Source organism: Falco biarmicus, chromosome 19 (genome assembly GCF_023638135.1).
Source record: "Falco biarmicus isolate bFalBia1 chromosome 19, bFalBia1.pri, whole genome shotgun sequence".
In the NCBI taxonomy this organism is placed as follows: domain Eukaryota; kingdom Metazoa; phylum Chordata; class Aves; order Falconiformes; family Falconidae; genus Falco; species Falco biarmicus.
This window is the reverse complement of record NC_079306.1, coordinates 2,487,647-2,506,143: the sequence shown is the minus strand read 5'-3', so window position 1 is coordinate 2,506,143 and position 18,497 is coordinate 2,487,647. Positions and strand designations below refer to the sequence as shown.

Here is an 18,497-nt window from a genome sequence, read left to right as displayed (position 1 = left end):
TGGGAAGGGAACGCAGCCAGGGCTCAGGGCCAGGGGGGGAAGGTCGGTGGCCCCGCTTCCCTCGGCGACCGAGCTCCTCACCCCGCTGCGGCCGGCCGAGCTGCCCGCCCCGCGCCCGCCACGGGAAGAGGGGCGAAGGGGCAGCCGCCTCAGCGCCCTGCCGACAGCCCTGGCGCGTTCCCACAGCCCCGGCCCGGCCCCGCTCCCCCGGCGCGTTCCCGCAGCCCCGGCGCGTTCCCGCTCCCCCGGCGCGTTCCTGCAGCCCCGGCGGGTTCCCGCTCCCCCGGCGCGTTCCCGCTGCCCCAGTGCGCTCCTGCAGTCCCAGCGCGTTCCCGCTCCCCCGGCGCGTTCCCGCTGCCCCAGTGCGCTCCTGCAGTCCCAGCGCGTTCCCGCTCCCCCGGCGCATTCCCGCTCCCCCGGCGCGTTCCCGCTCCCCCGGCGCGTTCCTGCAGCCCCAGCGCGTTCCCGCTCCCCCGGCGCGTTCCCGCTGCCCCGGAGCGGCCCCGAGCGGCGGTGCCGCTGTCGGCCCGCGGGCGCCGCCTGGCGGCGCAGTACGAAACCGCTCCCGGTCCGGCGGGCTGCTCTGGGGCCGCGCAGCTCCGCCGTGGGACGGCCCCTCGGGCTGGGGCGATCAGCGCCTGCGGTGCTGCCGGCGGCCCCCGCACGGGCGCTCAGCGGGGGCTGGCAGGGGGTCCTGGCACCCCGCGCCAGCCGAGCCGAGGATGCCCGGTGCCTCTGAGCCGGAGGCTGCTGGCTGGAAACTGCCCCTGGAGCTGAAAATTAAAAATTAACCCTTTTCAAGGCAACAGCGGGGGCTTTCAGGAATTCCCACCCCTCCCCTGGGAGCCAGGCCCTGCCAAGGGACACCCTGGCACGGCGCGCGGGGACCTTTGCTTCAGCGCCTGTTGATCCTGGCAAAGGCTCCTTCCAGCAGCGGCCGCACATCTCTGTCCCCGGCCGGAGCGCAGCCAAGGGGACAGCACCGCGTGCAGCCCTGTGTCCCGTCTGTGTCACAGCCCGAGCACCGGGTCGAAGCCACCTGCACTGCATCTCCTGTGCTGGGCCAGGCTGGGGGGGCTGGGGGGGCTGGCTCTCTGCCAGGCTTACTGGTCCCAGCAGGACCAGTACAGCAGTATCTCATGGCAGCTGCCTGAGACATCCCCCCGAAGCCCCCTGAGTGAACAGGGGACCGCAGCAGGAGGGTGGTGTCACAGCAGGGGGAGAGGGGACATCGTCATGTGAAGGATGATCCCTTCCCTCTCTTTGCCCACCAGGGAAGGAGGAGCGGGTACCTGGTGGGAAGCTGCTCCCTGCCGCGCTCTGGTTTTCTGCTCTCCCTGAAGCACCTGGTGTGGTGCTCTGCCCCACGCTTGTACCGCGGCTACTGTCGTGGATGAGGGAGAAGACCTGCAAGATAAAGCAGGGCTGTGACGAAGCCACAGGGCCACAAATATGCAGCCCAGGCCACCACTGTGGGGGCTGAACAGCTACTTGCGTGTGCTGGGGGGCCCTACCTGCCATGGGCCCCCACCTTGTGCCAGCCCCACAGCAGGTGGGCAGAGCGGGGGTCTTTCCTGGCTGCGGGGATTACCCTTCCCTGATGGCACCCTCCTCACCCTGCAGTGTTCCCCGGCTGGGGGTGCCACTGTGGGATTCTTGAACCTCAGTCGCCCTTGCCCCATGCTGTGCATGGGGAGGGGGCTGCAGGCTGCACCCAGGTGTCCCATTTACCATGGGAGTGGGACAAGCCACGTGTGTGGAGGGGAGAGCCCGTGTCCCTGTGTTGTGGGACCCTGGAACCTGCTCATCTGGGGAACCTCTGACCTGAAGGCACTGGAGAAGGCACGTTTTCAGGTGGTTGGCAAACCCGCAGGACAATGTGTTCTGCCCTAATCTCAGCTTTTGGGGACAGGGAGGGGCCTCAGAGCCCAGGACCCCTCTTTGAGGAGCTGCTGCTAACCCAGGCACCCCAAATCGGCAGGACCTTCATGTCTATCGGGATGCAGCTGCACTGTGGGGCTTGGGCTGGCTGTAAAAGGCAACATGGTGACAACTCCTACGTCCAGGGTGGTCTGGGGTGGGAGATGCCCCCCACGCCTGTGCCTGAGAGCAGGGGGCAGTGTCCCCACAGGGCTGGCAGGCAGAGCCTGCTGTGTGTTCTGTGGTGTCCAGAGATGCGTGTGCAGCCCAGCAAAGGGCAGAGCCGGGGTCTGGGGAGCAGGTGGTGGAGCAAGGGGCAAGGCACCCATGCCCTGCAGGGGCTGTGCAGCAGCCACAGGCAGCCAGCCCCACTCTGCTCTGAGCCTGGTGAGGAACAGGGTAGAGCCTGGCAGGAGTGCGCGGGGCCGAGAAGAGCAACTGGGGGCATCCCAGCCCTGCTCAAGGGCTTGTGGCACCTACAGATGCCTCAGCTCAGGGTCCCTGGCATCTGCAGGGCCACAAGGCCCAGCCAACATCTCTGCCCCTTCACTTGGCCCCATTCTGCCCATGCCCGCTGCAGCATAGAGAGCTCAGCACTGGCCCCAGGAAAGCTGTTTGTTCAATAAATACAGACAGCGAAAAGAGGAGTTGGAAAAAGAAGGGAAAAAAAACAGAAAAAGCCAAACACCAAACCCTCTTTGGGTTTGCGCAAGTGACCTTGAGTCCCAGACAGTATTGATCCCCGAGTCTTCCACCTTGCCTGTGCAGCAGCTGGGTCAGCGGGAACCCTCCAGCTCTGAGTCCTAGAGGCACTGGTGCCTGGAATCCCGCATTTCAGCAGGGTGGGTGCTGCAACCTGATGGGGAGATGCAAGTCCCCATTCCAGCAAGGCTTGGAGGGAGCACCTGCCTCAGAACACATGCCATGTAGGCAAGCACTGTCTCCTGCTACTGGTTGTTCCATCCCCTGCTCAAGGTGTTGCAGGTCCTCAGGGGCACTGTGCATCCCGGCTCTGCTCCAGCCAGAGCTGCTCATGGTTCTGACCACCCCAGCCTGACCCTGGAGTGGGACAGCAGATGCAAAGCCATCCTTCAGGCCAGACAGGGAGAGGGCCTGACACCACCACCCTCCCTCCTCCCCTCTTCCCACCCGGTTCAGCTCTGTCTTCAGCCTCTGGGGTAGGGTCATCAGTGCTTCCAGGGTGGACCACAGGACTACAGCCACCCAGTTCCACCCCAGCCAGCTGCATGGACCTTGGGGGACTGCCCCAGGAGCTCCCCTCCTGAATGTCCCTCTCCCACCCCCAGCACCCTCTCCCCGCTTTCTCAGCCCTCACACATGGGATAACACGTGGGAAGCAGTGGAGAAACCCTAACATGGGGTTACGTAATGGGGCTGATGTGTCAGAGCTGCCCTTTGCCCCCAGCTCTCACGGCACTGACATATCCCGCTTTGCCACCAGGCAGGCTGGCGAGGGGCAGAGGAGGGGGCAGCTGCCCTGGGCCATGGGCCAGAGATTGGCTGAGAGGTTGTTCCGCAGTGAGGGAGCTGGGATGGGGTTGTAGGCAAGGGTGGGTGTCCTGGGCACCGTGGCTTTGGTGGTCTTGCCTGGCAGTCTCCATCTGCTATAAAAGGCAGAAGAGTTGCTCAGTTTTGTCCTGGCTTGGGACAAGAATAGCCAAATACAGATGATCTTGGTGGAATGGAAAATTTGGCTCAACTAAGGAATGGTGCCCTCTCCAGCAGGAATCAGAAGCCCCCTGTGTCCGGGGGCTCCCATACCATGCCCTAGATCTGGTTGAGACAAGGCAAGGGTTCTGCATCGCCCTGGGAAAGGCAGCCAAGGTGCAGAGAGCACAAGAGCTGTGGGAGCCAGCAGTATTGCAGCCTTTGGGCACAATGTGTCCCGGCAGTGGATGCCCAGCCCTGTGGCCTGGGTTTTGTAAATAAGTCATTGGTTAGAAGATGACTGTGCTAAGGCACATCCACCACCCTGCACCTTGGGGAGAGGTGGAAGATGTGCTGGCTAATGACAGGGCATACATATGTGTACACATACATGTGCACATGCTGTGGCTGGGAGTCTTTTATTGAATACCAGATAGCTGGGAAGCTTGAAGAAGGAGACACTTTCCTCCCACTGGGATCGATTTCCCCTTCCTTACTCCACTCAATCTCACGTCCAGCTGAGGAGTGGGGCCCCGTGGACAGACCCCTCCCCTCTGGCCTAGCCATCCCCCAGCATCTTTTCAGCTTCTACCTCCCCCAGCAGCCTGAGGTGGCTGCTGCTGGGACCCGTTACCTGAAGAGCACATGTTCATGTTGCAGCACTGAGGGCTGCACCATGGCCTTGGACTGGGACCAGCAGCAGGGCGAGCCAGGGCTGCCCTCAGCCACTGGGCAGTCGTGCTCTGCAGAGTCCTGCATGTAGAAGGGTCTGGTGTCCATCAGGAGCCGGTCTCAGAGGCTATGGCTCATGGGCAGGGAGGAACCCATGGGCAGATCTGAAGGGGGAAAAGAGCCTTGTGGGAGGTGAGGGAGGAGAGGATTTACAGGTTCAGCATCACCCTTGACACTTCAGCCTCAGGAGGAGAAAACACAGCAGCTCGCCAGGTCTCACACTGCCAGAGAGGGGCTGGGAGGAGGGCAGCCCTGCGCAGCACAGGTCCTGCCCTCCTGCCTCCTCAGGCCGCCAGTCAGGTACAGCCACAGGCATCGACAATCATGTCGGGGATGTCGGTCTTGACGATGTTGCTGTCCCGGTCATAGTATAGCAGAGAGAGGGGGCGACGCTGTGTGGGCACGCAGCACGAGTCCACGGCTGCGTCTGCATTGTTGGCTTTGATGAGGTTGACGACAGCAGTGTGGAAGGAGGCGGCGAGGCCAGGGATGCCAGCCATGTGCAGGGGGCAGAGCCCCGCACAATAGTTCATGTGATATCCCTCCGGCTGGATGATCCAGTCCTCCCAGCCGATCTCCTTGAAGTCCACGAAGAATTCCTGGCGGCAGCACATCTGAGAGTCTCCACTGCAATCAATGCCACGCCGCTGGACCCGGTGGGGCGTCCTGGCCCGGGCCTGGGCTGCCACAAATGGCCAGTGAGAATCACTGTGGCCAGCCAGGAGGGGAGACCCCCAGTCCTCTGCCACCTCCAGCTCCACAGTGAGCCTCTGGCTGCCTCGAACGAAGAGGCTCTGGACAGCTCGGCTCACGTCTAGCGTGGCCCAGCCAGCCCTCTGCACCTCCATCTGTGTCTCACTGGCCATGGTCATGTTCAGCCCCGTCAGGTCTGGCTGCAAGAGTCTGACGGTGACAGGATGCGTCCCGGGGCCAGGGACTGCCCAGAAGAGGTAGAGGGTAGCGTGCAGAATCTCGGTGCTCCCAGCCAGCTCCTGGGCGAAGTGGAAATGCAGGCGAGCGCTGCGGGAGGTGGAGGACCCTGTGCACAGAGCCAAAAGCAGAGTCAGAAGGTGAAGAGAGGAGGGGGGCTCCCCCCAGCTGAGGGCCACTGAGTTGGAGCAAATGGGAGGTATATCCAAACCAGGGAGCAGGGTGCAGTACACACAGGGGTGCAGGGGTCCCCACTTCCCTGCACTGCTGTTGCTCCTCCTTCTTATGCTGCTCTGAAGCAGCAGCATCTGGGCCCGGTGCTGAATGCAGCAACCTGGCTTGGTTCCACCTCCTCTGGCCTGATAGCCCCCTTGTCAGTGAAGGTGCTGGAGGATTTTGGAGTAGGTTAGTTGGCTCCGTCAACCAGCTTTGGGTTTAAGGCAGTCACGCTGATTTGCACCTCCAGGGTTACCTCTGCTCTCCATGGCTGGAACCACTGCCTGAAATTGCTCCAGCACATCCCACCCTTGTTGCTGCTGAGGCTGCAGAGCTGCCTCTTCTCCTCATGAAGGAAGGAGACAGGGACCTCAGCCGACAGGGACCATGAGAGCAGTGCTGGGCTCCCTGGCACAGCTCTGCCCGTGAGGACACAACCCTCCTCCTCTGTGGTCTGGCACAGCGCAGCGGGGCTCAGACTAGGCTCAGCCCCGTGGCTCATACCGGCTCTTCTGCTTCTAGCAGATGCTCCACCAAGCCAGGAGACAACTCCCCATTGTCCTCATGTACGGGGACGCAATGTGCAGCAGAGGAGCATTGTTCCCAGAGGACTTGGAAGACATGGCAAGCCCTTGCTATGCCACAGCAGCCATGCAAAGGGGAGTGTGTGCCCCCTCCACCTCAACAAGCAGCAGCTTGGGCTGGGCAAAGCACGGGTGCGGAAGGATGCTCTGCAGGACGGAGCAGTGATTCTGCTTCCTTCCAAAGAAGGCTGCATTTGCCTGGGGGAAGTGGGGGGATACAGGACCCTGCTTTTCCAGTGTTACTTGTCAGGAAGCCTGAGCAGTTTGGGGGAGCTCTCTTCTCCCTGGAATGCAGCTGGTTCTGGAGTGAAATGTGGCTGCTCAATGTTTTGGGTAGGAAGTGGAGATGTAGCTGAGTGCAGGGAGCAGATGGGCTTTGAGGGACCTCAGTGCGCACACTGCGAGCTGATAGGGAATCTAGGCTTAAAACTGTGTTTTGGAAAACACGGTCATCTGACCCCTCTACCTCTAGCACAAGTGGGGAGGGTTCAATAGAAATGGGCAGCAAATTCAGGTGGTGTGGCAGTCCGTCCCTGCTCCTGCACCCATCTCCTCATCCCAGCATGTCCCATATGTAAATAAGAGGAGCTCCAGAGACTCATTAGTGCTTCCACTGCCCCGTGGCAAGGGGAGGCTGGTTGAGGTAAGCTCGGGACATGGATACAGAGCCTCTCATTGCCAGTCCTTCCAGCAGCAGTGTGCCCACCGGCCTGTTGCATAGCTTGGCATTGCTTGCAGGAGCGTGATGCCCCTGTGCAGAGCCTTCAAAGTACCTGTGCAGAGGGGGAAACCTCTTACCACCTCCCCACAAGCAAGACCTTCCTTCCCTTGGTGCCCCCCACCTCAGGGCCCAGCCCACGGTGCCCATGGAATGTGGGCTCTGTACACACCTGACTCAGCAAAGCTCAAGATCTCGTATTCCTGCAGACCCAACCCAAGACGCAGGTGTGGGTCGCTGCCACCACGGGGCATCCCTGGGGAGAAGGCCATGTCCACGCGCTGCGCATGCATCCTGCGGAGAGCGGTCAGCAGGACCCCCTTGGAGGTGGGCTGGGTGATGTTGGGCCTGTCTGGCAAGCGGAGCTTGGAGAGGATGCTCTGCTTTGCTAGTGCGATGAGGACGTCCCGCTGCGTGGTGGGGGTCAGGGCCGCCAGCCCGCAGGCTGGGCACCACACTCCCTCGGGAGCCGCCATCCTCAGAAGGCTCAAAAGCAGGAATGCCACCGCGGCTGTCATCTCCGTGCTAGGAGGTGACAGCTTGGGGGTCTCACAGTGTTCCTCCGACTGTCCGCTAAGCCAAAGAAGGCAAAGCGGGGCAGCAGCGGTGCCGCCGGAGAGCGGAGCGCGGCGGCGGGATGGTGGTGCCGGAGCCGGGAGCACCGAGCGGGGAAGGGCTCGTTCCCCTGACGTGGCCACAAATATTGGCTGATCGCGGGCGAGATAAACGCCCCCCCCCCCCCCCCCCCCCGCCGCCGCCGTGATCCCGCGGGAGCCTCTCCCGCCACGGGGCAGCCGCTTGCGCGGCTCGTTCCGGGTTAAGGTGGACCCGGACGGGTGACGCTCCCGGTCGGGGGGCTCGGAGCTCGGCTGCCCCCTCGGCAGGGGCTGCGCGGGTGCTGGGGCTCGGCTCCGGGCAACCTGCTCCGGCCGAGGGAGAACACCCCGGTCCCACCCCGTCGCCCACCCCAGGCAGATGGCAGGGGGTCCCCGCGCACGGCGTGGGGCGACGGGGAGGGGTGCCCGTGGCACAGTGTGGACCCCCCCTTGGCGCGGTGCAGCGAACCCCCGGGGGGCGGGAGGCGGACCCCGGCCACGGCCGGCGTCATGCGGTCGGGGGGGCGGGGCCACGGTGTGACGACTGGCTCCGCCTCCGGTCTAGCTCCGTCCCCGCCGGGAGGCCGCAACTCTGCTGCCCGCCGCGCCCTCCGCCGCGCCAGGGGGCGCTGTCGCCGCCCGCCCGCCTCCCACGGCGCCGCGTCCCGCAGGTTGCTACGACAACGGGCGCGCGGCGGGCGCGGGAAAGAGACGCGATGCGCACGGAGCGGTGACGCAGCGCGCACGCCCGGCGGGGGAGGGGCCCACCGCTTCTTGCCCCCCCCTCCCCCCCCCCCCCTTTTTTTTTTTTCCGTTTCTTTCCCCTTTTCTCCCCGTTCCGGCAACCCCCCCCCCCCTCCCCGTCCTGTCCCCCCGCCCGCCCGCCGTCCCCGCCGCCCCGCCCGGGCGGCCCGCGCTGTCCCAGGCCCGGCCCGGGGTGGTGGCGGCGGCGGCGGCGGCCCCGCGGCGCAGGGCCCGGCGCGGCCCGGCCCGGTAAGTGCGCGCCGCCAGCGGGGACCGGGCTCGGGCGGGGGGGGGCCGGGCCTGGGGCTCGGGGGCGGCCGGCGATGCCACCTGGGACCCGGCTGCGGCGCCCTCCCCGCGTCTCCGCTCCTTCCTCGTCCCCGCGGGGGCCACGGTCCGGCGCCGGTGTGTCCCCGGGGGGTCGGTGGGGCGGGCCCGGCGGCGGCGTGGGGCTGCCTCCGGCGGGGCCCGGCTGGGTCTCTGCCGCCTCCGGGCGCTGCCGGCCGTGGTGGCAGCGGGGCACCTGGCCGCGGCAGCTGGCGGAGCACATGGCAGCGGGGCGCTGGGGCATCGTGCGGCCCTGCCGGCCGCGCTGGGTGCCCGGGGCCGAGGGGCCGAGGCGGGAGGGGAGCGGCAGGTGGGGGACGAGGCCTCGTGGCCCTGGTGGCCCGGCAGCCGTTCCACCGCCCGGCAAGCGCAGCGGGGTTTTCTGGCATCCTCAGAAACAAGGTCTTTCCTTCGGAACGCTGTTCTGGAAACATTTCGGGCTTCTGGGACCCTGATGCGTGTAACAGGCCTGGGAATGCTGGAGGGCTCGTTGTCTCGTGGCTTGGCTGGAGGGATTTCGGGATTTTGGAGGGTCTGCGCAGGGCACTGAGGGGGTACCTGGGAGCGCGGGTTTGTTACTTTTTTTGAACTCGGTGTTCTCTGCCCCGTGACACGTTTAAATCCTCTTTTTTGGGTACCTGTAGATGTTTGGCCTCTCTGCCCGAGTGTCAGAGTTGCCACTGACTTCTGCCAGTGCAGTGTTCTGGCAACAGGTTTCACAGGTAAGTTGATATTGCTTAAAGTTTTCCTCTGGTGTGTTTGGAATGGTCTGGTAGAGGTTGTCCTGAGTTCCTGATACAGTGTGTAAACAGATGGAGCTGGTGGATTGTTGCTTCTCTTCTGCTGCTCATCGTGTGAACCTTTTTTAATCCCTGCCCTTATTTCCTTTCAAATTTGATCTAGATTGTTGCTTTCATTGATGGCAACCTTTTCTGATTTCCAGTCATCCTCCTTTCTGGCCTCTTCCTTTTTGTTTTGAGATGGGCAAGAAAGCTGAGCTCAGGCCTAGGCTGCTGCACTGGCCTCTGGCTTTATAAAGGGCTCGATGATGCTCTGCCTTTCAGAAACTGCTAGGAGGGTGTTTGTCTTTCAGAAAAGCACTGCAGATCTGGGCGAGTGCTGTGCAAAGGCTGTGCCAGCTTTTTAAATGGTGGGCAAGGCTCTAGCCAGTTTGTAACTGGCTCATTGAAGGTGTTCTGCAGACCCCAATGGCTTTCTGCCATTTCTTTTATTATTGATTGCTCTTAAATGAGCAGCTGTTCCAGCTGTTAGGCCACAGAGGACCTGAACTTGTTGGTGAAGTCCTTATTTGCTTCTCTTCTATCTAGGGCCTGTACATCTGCAGCTGTGTCCTTTTGACTTACTCCAGCTTACTTGTCCTGCACAGGGGTTGGTGTAAGATCCCCCTTATCTGTCCCAGTATCTGCCCTTTTCTGCCGTGTCTTCACCTGTTGCCCATGCCTCAGGTTGACTGTTCACTGTGGTGTGAGTGTACTATACATTGGTGAGCCTGTACTACAGTTAGCCTACCTCCCAGAAACAATGAAGGTGCAGTGTTCGGGACATCGGGGCTGGCTGTACAGAAGACTCATTTTAGATGTTGCCTTGCATTTTAATTTGCACATAAGGTTTACGTTCTTGTTCTTTTCTGCCCTTCAGCAGTGCTACACACAGTAGCTCCTTGCACTGTGAAGTGTTCCTTGTAAGGCAGCTCTCTGCTGCTAATAAAAAAATAATAAAAATAAAAAGTGGGAAGCAGTGTCACCAGTATCCTTGCAGTGCATTCCTGAACATTTTGACTTGTGACTTCTTGGGACTTTAAAATTCTCTCACGTTGGTTTCCAGTTTTGTATCTCAGCTAAAAGGTGCTATGGGTGGTTGTCTGACCTGTTTGCATTTTTTGTCTGAGATCTGTCTGTGATGGTTTCACGTAGTGTAACTGTGCCCAAAAATAGGTGTTAGATTTTTCAGAGGGGTGAATTGATTCCTGTTCCTGGGAGCTGATTTACCAGCTTGCAGATACTATCAAGCCCCCTACTCAGTACACCTGTTCATTCTGAATAACCTGTTGCTTGTAGGTGTCATCTTAACATAGAGACTGATCACCTCAGAAATGCATTAGCTTTTCTCCTGAGCACTTAAAGGTGAGCTCAACTGCTTCAGCTCTGCTCATTCTTTATATACTTTTGTGATGCTTCAGTGTTGACAAAAGATGTCTGGAAAACAGAGGTGTATTTCTAGCCATATATGCTGATAATGTAGCTGGAGTGGTAAGGGAACAAGCTTCACCGCAAGGAATGCTAAGCAAGCTTCTGGCAGAAGTGCCAGCTTTCCAGGGCTGGCTTTATTTTTGTAGAGCTCAAGGATGCCACTGTAATTGTGAGTACAAAGAAGCCTTGAGTTTATTATAAGTTCTGATGCTTTTGCACCCTTTGTTCATGCAAAGCGATCCATTAGAATCTGAATCCCTCTGCTGAAGAGGATGCAGATGCAATGTGAGCTGGAAATGCAGAGTTGCTGTTAATTCTGCCTGTGTTGCTCGGTAGGTGTAGGTTACTGACTGCCTTTATTTTTGGAGCAAAGTCAAAATTTAAAAAGTGTAAGGAACGCAAAGGGATGGGGAAGGGAAGTGTTGGAAAGAGGACTTGATAAAGGGAGATAGCCTACTTGGGGAGCTGGAAATACTGCCACGCTTTGGCGCCTGTTTTATCACCAAACAAAGGACAGGCTGAAGAGTTATGCCCTAACAGTAGGGAAGGGTGGTGTGGGGGGAGAAGCTCTTTGGTATGGTGTTGTGGCTGCTTGTTCAAGACTTGTGGAGCAGCAGAGCTGTCCTTACCTGCCAACTGTGCCAAGAAGGCTGTCTGGTGTTACAAAGAACAGATACTGTAGAAGAGAGTGTGCTGTAGGCCACAGGTATCCCAAATCATTGGTGTGCACAGGAGTTGTTTTCTCCTGTCTGCATGGGGAGCAGTAGGAATATGTTGTGGGACCTGGTTTGCTTGTCAGAAAGCAGATGAGCACATGCCTGTTTACAAATGAAGACAGTGCCCTTGCTAATTCAAAATATCTTTCGGTGCTCCTTTTTCTGCTAGCAGCGTGCAGAGAAGTTCCGTATGTGGCTGGTCTCAGTTTGGTTTTCTTTGCTGGTACTTGTTGAGAATCTTGTATCATCTCTTGCCTTGACCTGTTCTCCACCTCCCTTTGAGAACTGGGACCTGATTCCCCATGGATACTTCAAATAGTTCTGATTCCTTGTGCTCCAGTCTTTTCATTCTTTTTTATTTCTATCTTGTTTGTTACCTGTAGCCTATTAAGGCTGACTGACGTAACCTCTGTGTCCTTGAATTTGTGCTGGAAATTCTCTATTAAATCATACTAGGTATGCTTGCCATAACCTTCCTTCCTGATTAAATGGCAATTCAATAGTTCAGCAGTTCACAGATGATTTGCTGAATTTTTTTTTTTTTTCTTTTAAATAATGTTCTCTTAGGGTCTCCCTTCTCCCTCCACAGCTCTGTATTTTCAAAGAGCTGTTAAACTTGGTAAAGATTTCCCCCTCCTTGTTCCTGTTTCTTTGGAATGCAAGGGCAGATTGTGTCTGCATAGAAAACTTTGGAAACTTATTCCTGTCTGTGTGTGTATATTTACAAATATGAGGGTTTGTTTTGTGTTTTTTTTTTTTTAATGGAACAAACTGGATGGTGAGGAAAGACATTGGACTGATTTTCTTCTTCTCTGTCCACCAAGATGACAGTGTGATGTTTGATGGCAGCTTCACTGGATAGTAAGCCATTACTCCAGACTCCAGGGATTGCACAAGTGAGGATGGATCTCAACAGGTTGCTTGCAATGATGGTGCTTTGCTGGAGACACCACCTTGCTTTTGAGGAGCCGGATTAAGACTCCCAAATCAACTCCTGCCAGTCCTGAAGGAGAAGCAGCACTTGGATGTGGTCCTTCTCTTATCTCTCCCTCTGCTGATGAGTGGGGACTGACTGGGGACTGGTGCCCTAGAGGTGAGTAGGATATAGAGCTCACTGACCCCTTAGTTAGCAGGCATTGCAGTTTTCGCTGAGTGGTTCCCAAGGGACAACTTGAGCTACCTTCTCAAGGTCAATGAAACCTGGAATAATTTAACAATATTGGATGATAGTTCGTAGCATTGTCCTCCTCTCTGGCTCTTAGCTTTGTTTGCTTAGACCTTCCTAGGATCATAACTGAGAAGTTATGTTCTGTGGTGTAGCTGTGTTTCTCTCCGTTCAGAGGTATATATAATGCTAGTTAGTCAAGTGCTGCTTTGAGCTGCAGCCATCTGACTTGTGAGGGTCAAGTCTCCAGGCTGGTAGTCCGTTCAGCAGAGTGGAATTAAAGGAACTAGTCGTCTCATATTTCTTCTCTCTGTCTTTGTTGTTTGTTGCTGTTTTGGGACAAGATCTGCAGTCTCCCAGGGTACTAGTCTTTGGGCTGGAAGAAGCAGATGCTTCTAAATCTAGCTGTTCAGCTTCCCGGAATGTAATGCTACTTACAGCAGACTGTGGCCTCTTACATCCTGTGAGTTGCAACACTGGAATTTCTTAGATACCTGTGGATTGTCTCTTGCTGAGATGCTGGAGGAAGCTGGTCTGTTTGCGCACCACTCGTGGTGGTGGTGCTTCTTGGGGTTCCAGACACAATCTGATATAGCCAGGCATCATGCTTGCATAAAACTAGCTCTGTTTTTCAGATTCCAGCATTACTTAGGGCCTTTCTCAGCAGCCTGCTGTGTGGAGTGCAGAACTATGTGCAATGCTGACAGTTGAAGTTAATCCCTTATTGGAGCAAATACAGTATTTCTTTCTCTAAGTGGTTGCTCCAGCTCCTGACAGACTCACTACTAGGGGAATATTTTAGAATTGGTAATGCTGGCGGGCTTAAGTTTTTGAGTTTTTCTTGTGGCTGAGAGCAGCACCAGGGTGTTCTGGGTGCAGTTCTCTGCATCACATCTAACTAGAAACATGGTGTAGCTGATTTAAACAGTGTGGTGCTGCATGTGGCTTTTTGGCTTCTGTGATCGGTAGGAGCTAAAGCCAGCAAACAAGGTTTAGTGTAGTGTACTATGTATGTCCAAAGCTGCGCTGACTCAACTAGTATCAGGTGTTACGTTATCCCTTGAGTAAAACCGTTGCAACTTTGCATGTCTTGTTCTAGTTAAGTAAAAGCTAAGGCCTGGGAATAAACTAGCACCTTCTCAAGTAAGATGGATGTATAAGGAAGCAAGTCCCAGAGAACTTGTCAAACTATGTGCAGCCACTCTCTCTGTGGCTGGGAAACTGTTACTTAAGGACCTGGGACTCTGCTGTTGCCTGGAGTAGTTAGTGTTGGGAGGAGAGGTGGGGCAGCATGGCTTAATTTCACAGAAACTGAGGAAATTTTTGTTGTTCTTGCTTTGTCCCTGTTGTAGTTGTCACAGGTTGTCTGTAGCAGGCTTTAGGAGGGGGTGGAAGGAATAAAGGGGCCCAGTCAACTGAACTGAACGGGAAGGAAATTGCTATACTGATGCCAAGGAATTGGCTCTGGGAGAAGCAGACCCTCTTGCTTAGTACTGGCCTACGGATCAGAGCAGTGGAGAATGTCCATGTCAAATCCATTCTTCCAGCTGTTCTGCAGTACCTCTTCTTCTGCCTGTATATTTCATCCTCTTGTCAGAGCGCAGATGCATCCAATTCCCCTTATAGTGGTGATGCCATTTGTGTTGCTAAATTTAAGATTGTGTCAGTGCTGCTATTCTAAAACCCCATTTTCCGGGGGAAGGTGTATAAATCACCCATTTAAGAAAATAATAATTTTTTAAAAAAATATATATCTGTAGGAGTGGAGTGGTCAGGGGCTTAGCTTCGTTTCAGTGCTTAAATTCTTTTAGAATTGCGGAATGGTTTGGATTGGAAGGGACCTTCATCATCTCATCCACCCCCCTGCCACGGGCAGGGACGTAGAACCGTAGAATCATTTCGGTTGGAAAGACCTTTGAGATCATCACATCCAACCGTTGATCCAGGACTGCCAAGTCCATCACTACACTGTGTTGCTAAGCACTGCATCTTTTCTGTGGTTTTTTTAAACGTTTCCAGGGGCAGTGATTCCACCTCCTCCCGGGGCAGCCTGTTCCAATGCTTGGGCACCCTTTCAGTGAGGACATTAACATCCAATCTAAACCAGCTTAAGGCCATTTCCTCTTGTCCTGTCGCTAGTTATTTGGGAGAAGAGACCGACCCCCCACCTGCCTACAGCTTCATTTCAGGCAGTTGTGGAGAGTGAGAAGATCCCCCCTGAGTCTCCTCCTCCCCAGACTAAACAACCCCAGTTCCCCCAGCCATCTTTCCCTAGATCAGGTTACTCAGAGCCCTCCCTGTCCCATCTGACTTCAAGTGCTTCCAGGGATGGGGCATCCACAGCTTCTCTGGCCTACCTGTTCCAGTATCTCGCCACCCTCATTGTAAAAAAAGTTCTTATAGCCAATCTAAATCTGCTCTCTTTCGGTTTAAACCCTTGTCCTGTCACTGCTGGCCACAGTAAAAGGGCTTTATCTTTCTTATAAGCCTGCTATTAATTAGTGAAAGGCCACAACATGGTCTTCTCAGAGCCTTCTCCTCTCCAGGATGAACCCCAACTCTCTCAGCCTGTCTTCAGGTGTTGTCTTAATCTCTACCCTCCAATTATTTGTAAATGCGGCGTGTGAACAAAGCTTTCTCTGATTACAGTGGAGCCTGGATTTCCCCCACTATCTTCTAGAGTTCTGATCTACGTATTTTAACTTTTCTTTCTTGTCTTCCTTTGTATGGGAGATGCTGGTGGATGAAAATAATTAGTGTATGGGAGAAATGTTAACTATAAGTACTTTTGTCATTGCATAATTACTACCTAGAATCAGGTGGAGGAACGGAGAGTGCTTTCATGCCAAAATGGGCAGAGCTGTCTGAGAAGTGTGAAGAATGCATGCAGGTAGTCCCAGCACCAAAGATTGCAAGTGTATATATGCATGTATGCAGGGTACTTCATCTCATTCTATTGTTTAATAGTAAACTTCAACTAGATGAGTACTCATTCGATCATTTTTTAATATTTCCTTTTTTTAAGGAGGAGGTGACTGCCAAAGAGGCTATACAGCAGGATGTGTTATCAAAACATCCAGGACAGATTTTGGAACTGCTTTTCCCCCTGCCTTAGTTGCTTCTCAGGTACAGCAGGTTTTGGTGTTGCTCAGCAAGCTGCTGTTTTCCGAGTAATTCGGAGGAGGAAGTCCAGTGTAACGGCAGGAAATGCAGCTTGGCACCTGAGTGCTGAAGGCTTTTCAAGGGGCTGTTATTTGGCTGAAGATACATTCTTAATAAAATGATCTTGCCAGTGTTCTGTGCCCCTGGTACTTCCTTGGTGTGCCTATGTCGAGTTGTGTTTCTTGCCTTAAATTCTTCATAAACATACTTCCGTGACCTGATCCAAAGCCCCCAGCAGAGACTGAAACCCACATCTAAATGATCTGATGCCTGTTGAAATTGTGATGGACCGTGACTGCAGGGTCAGAAAACTTAACAACTTGTTTGTCAGCCCCTAGAGTGACCAAAAGGCAGAAGACATTTGTGTCTCTCTGCTTGCTGACATAGCCCTGGCAGGAAAGTGTAATGCTGGGAGGAAACAGACTGTATGGGCCAAATGAATTTAGCTTCCACCTTGGTCTGAATCTTTTTTTAATGCTGTATTTTGGAAGTGCCTGCAGCTGTAGGTGGTGGTGTATCTTAAAGACTTGGAGAGGTCAGAGAAACAAGTGGCAATGCTGACTGATGCTGCTGGGTCTGTGGCAAGGGGATGTGGCACTTCAGCTGATACTGTGATTGCATCTCACTAACTGAGGCTGAAGCATCACCCTTAAATAGGTAGAATAGTTAATATTGGGTTTGGATGCTTTTTCAGCTTATGTCGGTACTAGTTAGTAATAATAACCCGTTGTCCTTCTCCCAGTTCCTTTCATCTAAGGATCTTGGTTCCTTAGGACCAGCAGTTGCCCTGGGAATCCACTATGTGTAACACTTCTGTACCATTAAGGAGTTTGTACCATGGCATGGAAGCGACTGGGCTTGACAAGAGCCCAGACTTTTTCACCACCTCTGCCTGAATGAACTGTTATCAAGGATTCCTCTTTCTGGTGCCAGATATGACTGAAAGGCTGACTTTGCCTCTCTAGTGCCTTTTTTCCCAGGACTGTTGCTGCTTTTTACAGTATAAATTTCTGGAAGTTAATGCTAGTAAAATAGGTACTGCTCTATTTAGAGTTATTAGATTATTTTGTTGCTGTATGTTTGTAGCTTATTGCAGAGATGCCGCAAGCCCTGGATATCTAGGTGCTTCATGTTTGGATGCTCTTTGTTTTGGTGGACTTCAGAGATTAATGCAACATCTCAGCACCTCCAGCTGGTGGTGGCTTGGTCACCTCACTCCTGCTAGAGAACATTGCTCTGGGGAGAAGGCGTGGTGGTGGAAAGAAGTTTAGAGCTGGTACAATTTGTGGGGTACCTTCCTCATTGCAATGGAATACAGAAGGAGGGTTGATGACCAGGTAGACTCTTTCCAGCAAGCAGCTGGGTTTATGTCGCTGCATTTGTCTTTAATTCTAGCTGATCCTTCCCAGCACTTTAAATAAGGTGAAAAAGGGTGTTTGCAATATTTTGGGCGTTTGGTTTTGGGGTTTTTTTTTTTGTGTTAATGCCTAAAGGCTTGTTCTCTGGCTTATCTATGGGATGATTTGGCTGTGAATTACAGGTAATTAGTGCCACCTTTTAACTTCCTCTAGCAAGAAGTCTTGCTTTGTGTATCTGTCCATTAAGATACCCCATCTCTGAAGACCAAGCATGGTGACTATGGAAAATCAGCTAAGAGGCTTTACTATCACCCCTATATTCAGCAGTCATCCGACACTCAAAATACATTTCACTTGTTTAATGTGCAAAAGTGCTGGTAAAAGAGATGCTGCTACTCACCCAATGTTACAGAACAATACCACTTACAAGGTCCCCAACAATGCTGCTTTCCCCATACACCATTGCAGAGACCTGGGCAACTTCCTGAAGGGTCTTGTAATTTGGTTCATTAATGCCTAGATCCATTGATGACCTAGTATATAGCCTATTTCTTTTTTCTTTCTGGATAACTGCTTTAGGATCACTCAGAAATTAGCTGACAACATGAAAGTGCAGATACCTAAATGAACTGCGTGCTTTTCAACTGGTTCCATAAACATAGCGCAGGTAGAGCTGCGGCAACACCGATCTCTGGAGGCTTTGGTGAGAGTAAAGGCAGATACCATCCAGTCTCCCTGAGCAGTAGAGGGAGGTGGCCTCCAATAAGCTCTTGCATCTGCTGCTCAACTGCTTCATTAAATCCAAGTTCAATACAGAAGCAGAACAACATATATATCTGCTCCCGGTAGAAGCTTCCCAACAGCTTGGTTTCGGGTGACAGGTTGAATTGATGAATCAGTGTAATGTCTTCCTTCTGAATCATGTCACAAGAACTTTATAGCTGGGACCTTCCTGCCTTCCCTTCCTTGTCTGTGAGAAGTACCTGTGGAGCCGCGCTGCTGTTAGCTCTGGGTGATCTCGGTGGCCTGCTGAACACGTGAGATACACCGTCAGCGTGTGTTTTGATTTTAGCACTTTAGTTTCTGCCCTTTTTTGTCGTCTTACCGATTTGATTATTACCGTGTCTTTATAAAATGGAAGAGTACTGCTGGTGTTGAGAAAGGGAATGGGACTCTTTATCCTGGGTTTTGTTCAGTGTGTGGCCAGGACATCCTGGTAGTCTGAACCATGGGTGCAACAAACTATTTCTCCTCCAGGAGAAATTGCTTTGGAGGGGGGGGGAGGGAAGCTTGAAATCTTGCAAGGAAAGGGCCTGTGTAAGCAGAGGATGCCTCGTTGTGAGTCAGACTGTGTGTATGTCTGATAATGGAAACCAAAATTTACTGTTAATGGGTAACATCTTCAAAAGCATCCCAAACCCGTTTCCAGTTGATGCTGAATTTTAATTTGG

The 18,497-nt window shown here is 54.5% G+C and overlaps 2 protein-coding genes across 5 annotated transcripts in view; one reads left to right on the top strand and one right to left on the bottom strand.

Moving 5' to 3' along the window:
• Window positions 1–4,002: 4,002 nt before the first annotated feature.
• LOC130141233 (inhibin beta C chain-like) lies at window positions 4,003–7,468 on the bottom strand. Its single transcript, XM_056322024.1, has 2 exons — window positions 6,941–7,468; window positions 4,003–5,359 (listed from the first exon to the last, which is right to left on the bottom strand). Exons 1-2 carry the CDS (start codon window positions 7,284–7,286, stop codon window positions 4,617–4,619), a joined length of 1,089 nt encoding a protein of 362 aa, XP_056177999.1. The 5' UTR covers window positions 7,287–7,468; the 3' UTR covers window positions 4,003–4,616.
• Window positions 7,469–8,205: 737 nt separating this feature from the next.
• Window positions 8,206–18,497, top strand: part of R3HDM2 (R3H domain containing 2) — a 61,591-nt gene continuing 51,299 nt past the window's right edge. Inside the window, exons 1-2 of one of the 4 annotated variants that reach the window (XM_056322016.1) lie at window positions 9,033–9,157; window positions 12,186–12,454. The gene's annotated coding sequence lies outside the window, so the exon portion shown is untranslated. Of the gene's footprint in view, window positions 8,358–9,032; window positions 9,158–12,185; window positions 12,455–18,497 lie in introns of those variants that run through there. The other 3 variants (XM_056322015.1, XM_056322020.1, XM_056322018.1) reach the window with 3 other exon arrangements.